At 36.1% G+C, this 5,687-nt stretch overlaps 1 protein-coding gene across 2 annotated transcripts; it reads right to left on the reverse strand.

Moving 5' to 3' along the window:
• Nucleotides 1–341: 341 nt before the first annotated feature.
• Nucleotides 342–4,329, reverse strand: LOC104904025 (LEAF RUST 10 DISEASE-RESISTANCE LOCUS RECEPTOR-LIKE PROTEIN KINASE-like 1.1). 2 transcript variants are annotated; one of them, XM_048636794.2, is made up of 4 exons: nt 2,760–4,329; nt 2,549–2,584; nt 1,946–2,188; nt 342–1,842 (listed from the first exon to the last, which is right to left on the reverse strand). In XM_048636794.2, the coding sequence occupies exons 1-4, from the start codon at nt 3,535–3,537 to the stop codon at nt 842–844; spliced, it is 2,058 nt and encodes a 685-aa protein (XP_048492751.1). In that variant the 5' UTR covers nt 3,538–4,329; the 3' UTR covers nt 342–841. The 2 variants fall into 2 exon arrangements, with proteins under 2 accessions (XP_048492751.1, XP_048492753.1); XM_048636796.2 differs by lacking the exon at nt 2,549–2,584.
• Nucleotides 4,330–5,687: the final 1,358 nt, after the last annotated feature.

A 5,687-nucleotide genomic window follows, 5' to 3' on the forward strand; every position in this document is an offset into this window, starting at 1 on the left:
AATTTTTTGACCCGTTGTCGGGCTCGACACTTCTTTTTTTTTTTTGGCAAAGTTACCAGGCCGGACTACTTAAATATGAGAAAATGGGCTAATTTTTGGTCCGAAAAGCCCACATGGCTTGTCCCCAATTAGCGGGTTTTGGCCCGACCCAACCCGAAACTTTGGCCCGAAATGAGATACTTTTTTTAGCCAAAATCCGACCCGACCTGGCTCCTGATTACTTCTACTTTTGGACTTGTTTAATGTTGTCCTAACTTTAGGACTTGTGCAACATAAATAGTTCTAGTAGGTAAATGGTTCTAGCGGATCTTAACATCAACATAGAGGCATACTTGAAAAGATAATATCAAACAAACACAAGTTATTTGACACCTTGAATTTCTTGCTTTACATTTGATCCACATAATAACAAATACTATACAACAACTCCCTACTAAAACTTAACTTTTAAAACCACAAGTATATTTAGTAGGTGATAGTCTAGTGGTATTTGTATGATTATATCATCTCCGATCCCAAAGGGTCGAGGATCGAGTAACACCCCTTATAGAAGGAATCTCCAAATTCTCTCTTACTTGTAAGGAACTTCAACTTATGTTATTAAAAAAGAAAAACCCCAAATGTATTGCCTATAATTTCATCTCCGAAGGGTACAACGTAAATTAAAAAACCAACATAACGTCGTACATATTTTACCTTTTCTTTCTTTTCTTCTTTTTCTTTAGGTAAGGCTATAAGAAAATTAGCTAACCTTCTTTATTGGCAATACACAATTCCATCAAGTATTTCCACATAGAGCCTCAAGTACAAACTCAAAGTAACCTTTTAATTGCACTTTGCTCTACTTGCTGTTGCTTGATGTAGTGGATCTACTATTCCACTTATCTATCACAGAAATTGGAGAAGGTGGATGTAGCTGTTTATTATTCAACAGTTGTGCATGATCATCCTCTATATGAGAAGGCTGTGGTGGTGGTATGCTACTATGCATTCCCACCACCTTTTCGCGGCCGCCATTGTTAACCATCTCTTCAGCCTCCAATGCTTCATAATCAGCACCTTCAATCCTTTTCAGAATCTCTAAAATTTCATCCATTGACGGCCTAAATTCCTTATCATGTTGCAGGCACCGGAATGCGAGCTCACCCACCAATGTAGTCATCCTTCGTACCTTAAAATCCAACATGAACCCAAGTTGTGGATCCACCAACTCATCAAATGCACACCTTCCAATCCTATTAATTGCATAGTTGGATAAATTGATCTCATGTTTATGTCTGTCCATGTCAATTGCAGGCAAAGAAGATATGAGCTCGATGAGAACTACGCCAAAACTATATACATCACTCTTTTCTGTTAGCTGATAACATTGGTGGTACTCTGGGTCTACATACCCAGGAGTCCCCTGTGGAGCTGTTGATACATGAGTTACATCATTTGGGAAGAGTCTCGAAAGCCCGAAATCAGCAACTTTCACACAGAAGTTCCCGTCTAGGAGAATGTTGTTAGTTTTGATATCGCGATGGATAATATCAGAAGCATGAAGGTAAGAGAGTGCAGTAGCTGTTTCTATTGCGATTCTCAGACGAACATTCCATGGAAGTACTACTGCTGATTGTGTGTTTTTACCGTACAGGTGATCAGCTACTGTGCCATTTTTCACGTACTCGTACACGAGCAGCAATTCTCTGCTATGCTGTGATGTGCAGCCGTAGAGTGATACAAGGTTTTGGTGTTTCAAACGGGTAAGTAGTTGAATTTCGTTCATGAACTGTGCCATTCTTCTGTAATTTTTTTCATACAGACGTTTTACTGCTACTTCTCTTCCATCTTTTAACTTCCCTAAGATGCAAAAAATGTGGATGTTTTGATTAGTTATAGAGATATTTAGCTTTGTTTTTGAGAGTGATGCATGAAAATTTAGGCTTAAGGAGTAAAGAATTACCATAATAAACTGTTCCAAAGCCGCCATTGCCGAGTTCTTTGGACTGATCAAAACTGTCAGTGGCTGCTACGAGTTCACCGTAGGAGAAGAGTGGCACTCCGAAGTATATGCCTCCCTTTTCGATGTCTGATGCATTACTGTCAAGAGAAATACTCCGAGTTACGAAGTTTGAGTGACCATGTTTTGGCTTCTTACACTTCCAGATAGCTATAATTGCTACAAGAACAATTATAACTCCAGCTCCTGATTGTTGGTTGAGATTGTATCAGACTATCAGTTAATTTCCAGGGCCAAACAACCAACTTTCTCTGTTTTCCAAATTACTGATCTACTGGCTTTTTCAAGATTTCCAAGACATATTGCTAACTATTAATATCTTAATTGCCTTTTGACAAATCTTTTTCAAAGTTCATATCAAGATTCATGTGACAATGTGTTATTTTCTTTGTTATACTGTTATTTTGTAGACACTGTCCAAAATTGATGAACTTCGACATCTAAAATCAAATGAAGCAACTTATTTGTGACAGTTCGTTGACAGTCAATCTAAGAAACAGAGTATTTCAGCAATATGAATTTGGCTAAATCAGAATATATACTTACCTACTCCCAAACCTATTATCCACTTCTCTGCAAAAACTGTCAGCAATATGAAATTTGATCATTATCAGTCTTAACTGTACGTAACATGGTCAAAAAATAAATAGGGAACTAGGGAAGTGAAAATATATAACATGGGATACTGAGATGGCTGCAAAAGCAAAAATACAAGCAAAAACATGAGACGAAACGCAATAGTTGATCCGAAACTGACCTGATGAATGACATACTAATTGTTTTGATCCATTACTGCAGTAACACACGAACTGATCTGAAGTTAGATCCTCTGACGATCCGCATCTGCCACCAGACTTCAGACACTCAGAACAAGCTGTGATGTTGGCCTTATATATCAATTTAATTGCCCAATTGTTGGTTAAGATACTTAAAATCGAACCATTTTTTGTGCTTCTAAGCTCATCCAACCCTCTCTTATACATGGGGAAAGTGACATTATTACTACAGTTACAATTATGATTCATGTCAGATGGTTTATCAAAATAATAAGCAGAACCAATGGTACCGTCGCTGTTAGTGCAGTTCAATGATTTGGAGCCACAATCATTACTGCAACCATAGTATAAGCTTATGTTTGTGTAACTCGCGTCTGGCATAAATGTAGAACTCAACCTTATATTCGAGTCTTTTGGATGACATTTATCAAAAAGTTCATGAGGGGAAACAACTATAGTGTTGGAAGGCATGTTTATGGCAAGCACACCTAAATTAGCATATCCATTTTCAAAAACATTGATAGTAGTGTGAATTCCATTATCGTTCTTACATTTGAGCTTCAAATGTGGAACTCCACAGAATTTAGGCCTATTGTCTGACCAAAACGGATACCCTACTTTGATATTCCCACATAAGTATGGAATAGAACATGCTGCATAGTTTGTATCTTCGCCGTTTGACATTGAAACGGCGAAGAACATCACAATAATGAAGGTTATACAGAAGGGAAAGTGTAGGAGAAACACATAGGAAACCATTTTTTTTTTCTCTTTAAGGATGAGTTTGATGAGAAAATGTCAATAATGACATAAGTGCTTCATTTGAATAAAAATAATGACATGAATACTTGTGCACATACTCTATATACGGGAGAAAATTCATGGTTTTTGACTTGCAAATACATGAAGAAATATTGCATTATTCTTAAGCGTGTAAAGTGTGATATAGAATGTGGAAAATAGCAAATGGAGTTCAAAGAAAAAGCTACAGTAAGACAATATGTTCAAGACTCTTAAGAGCTAAGAGGCAAAAAGAAAGACTCGACTATGATAATATGTTAAGTCCTTGTCTTATTTCAACGTTCAAGCCAAAAACGTTGAGCGCCGCCCTCCACTAACATATTATAGTTGCATTCACATTAGTGTATTACTGTATGGTGTAGCAAATTTATGAAAATTTGTCATAGTTTATTTATTTAAGAAAAAGGAATATGATATTATGTAGTTCTAAAGATTGACAATGAAGAATTAAAAATGGAGAAGCTAATTGATATATGATTAAAAAAAAACTAATATTTCCTTTTATTCTTTTAAATGCAACTTGTGCCTTTTTGGTGAGCAAATTAAAAAAAAAAAAAAAATGTTACATCTAAAAAAAAAAAAAGGAAGCAGTAGCATAAATATGTATATAAATATATTAAAAGGTGTGTTTGTCAAAGTTTGTGTGCCACGTGGAAAAAATATGTTGATGTTGTGAATTGAACCCCTGACATTTAAATAAGAATTACAATACATTATTTACCATCTGAACTAATATTTTTCTTATTAATTCTTTTGTAAAGTGACGGTCATCTCACTCCTCCCATCATGAAGTTGGAGTAATCCCTTACGGTGTTTTACTCCATGTCATCCAAATTGTAAAATTAATAAATGCATTGTATAAGTTTTAGGACTTCACGCTTACATATTAAAGCACTGGCAAAGTTATGTTGGGGCCTAAGAGGACTGAGATGGCCAATATTACGAGCCAATCCAGCCTAGCCCACCTCGTGGGCCGTGTGGGTCAAGCCCGTGAAAAGCCCGATTTAGCTCGGCTCGAACCATGAAATTGGTGAATGTGTCGTGGGTCGGATTTTCTTGAGCCCAACCCATGAAAGCCCGCTACTAAAGCCTCCCAGCCTGGACCATGAAACCGGTCCAGCCCAACCCATGAAGCGGACCAGCCCAGCCAATTCAACCAAATTGTATATATTTTAATCAAATTAAATATATTATAATTCAATCAAATTCAAAAATAATGAAATTATTCATTCATATTAGTAATTCTATATATTTTAATTAATTTTAAAGGCTTTAAATAACAATAATGAATAATCCCAATGATTAAAATTTTTTTAAAAAAATTATCATGATGGCCTGCCAGCCCATTCCAATCCGCTAGACCCACGAACTGCCAAAACCGAATCCTAAACCGTGAAAATCGAAAACAGACTAGTTTGGGCCAAGATTTTTCATCCCGCGAACCAGTCTGCTCAACCTGTGAATTTCACGGTTTAGTCCTAGGTCGTGAAATCTCAGCTCGGCCTGCTAGGACCCGCGACCCAGCCCACATAGCTCGCAACACTAGCCATCACTAAAGAGAACCATGGCCCATGTAGGCCCCAACATAGATTTGAAGAAAATCAATGGTTGTATCTTGTTTTATTAGTAAATTGGCTCCCCTCCGCAACCATGTTTAGATTCTTTGTTAAACTGACTCCCCTCCACAACCAAGTCTCATTTCACCCCTACACTAAAGTCTTAACTATTAAACCAAGTAATATTTGGTAATAATTCTAAAGTAAAATATTAATAAATGAAAAATATAAGTATTCGAGAATAGTGCGAGCCTAGAAACTAGTTTAATGTTTATTGTTAGTGGTGCCTGCATTGAGAACTTAACCTAGGAACTAAACTCCACACCAGGTGAAAGTTTATAGCTCTTTATACCTTAGTCTTACCTAAAGTTCTTGAGTTTTCTTATCTTTAATATATATAAGTAGAAATTATTAAAAAAAGAAGTTACTGTAAAAAATTTATATATAAAAGTTAATAATATGAAAATGTATCATGAGACGAATCTAATAATATTTTTCATAATTAAATAATAGAGAATGGTCCAAAGTGGTAGATGATCAAGAGTAAGTCAA

Source organism: Beta vulgaris, chromosome 9 (assembly GCF_026745355.1).
Source record: "Beta vulgaris subsp. vulgaris cultivar EL10 chromosome 9, EL10.2, whole genome shotgun sequence".
NCBI lineage: Eukaryota > Viridiplantae > Streptophyta > Magnoliopsida > Caryophyllales > Amaranthaceae > Beta > Beta vulgaris.

Bases quoted from the DNA above. Each gene is read 5' to 3' on its own strand.
- LOC104904025 (XM_048636794.2), bottom strand. From the start codon at position 3,537: ATGGTTTCCTATGTGTTTCTCCTACACTTTCCCTTCTGTATAACCTTC. The intron at 2,585-2,759 runs GTCAGTTTCGGA...TATTGCTGACAG, and splicing joins ATTAGTATGTCATTCATCAG to TTTTTGCAGAGAAGTGGATA. The intron at 1,843-1,945 runs GTAATTCTTTAC...TTTGCATCTTAG, and splicing joins CTTTGGAACAGTTTATTATG to GGAAGTTAAAAGATGGAAGA.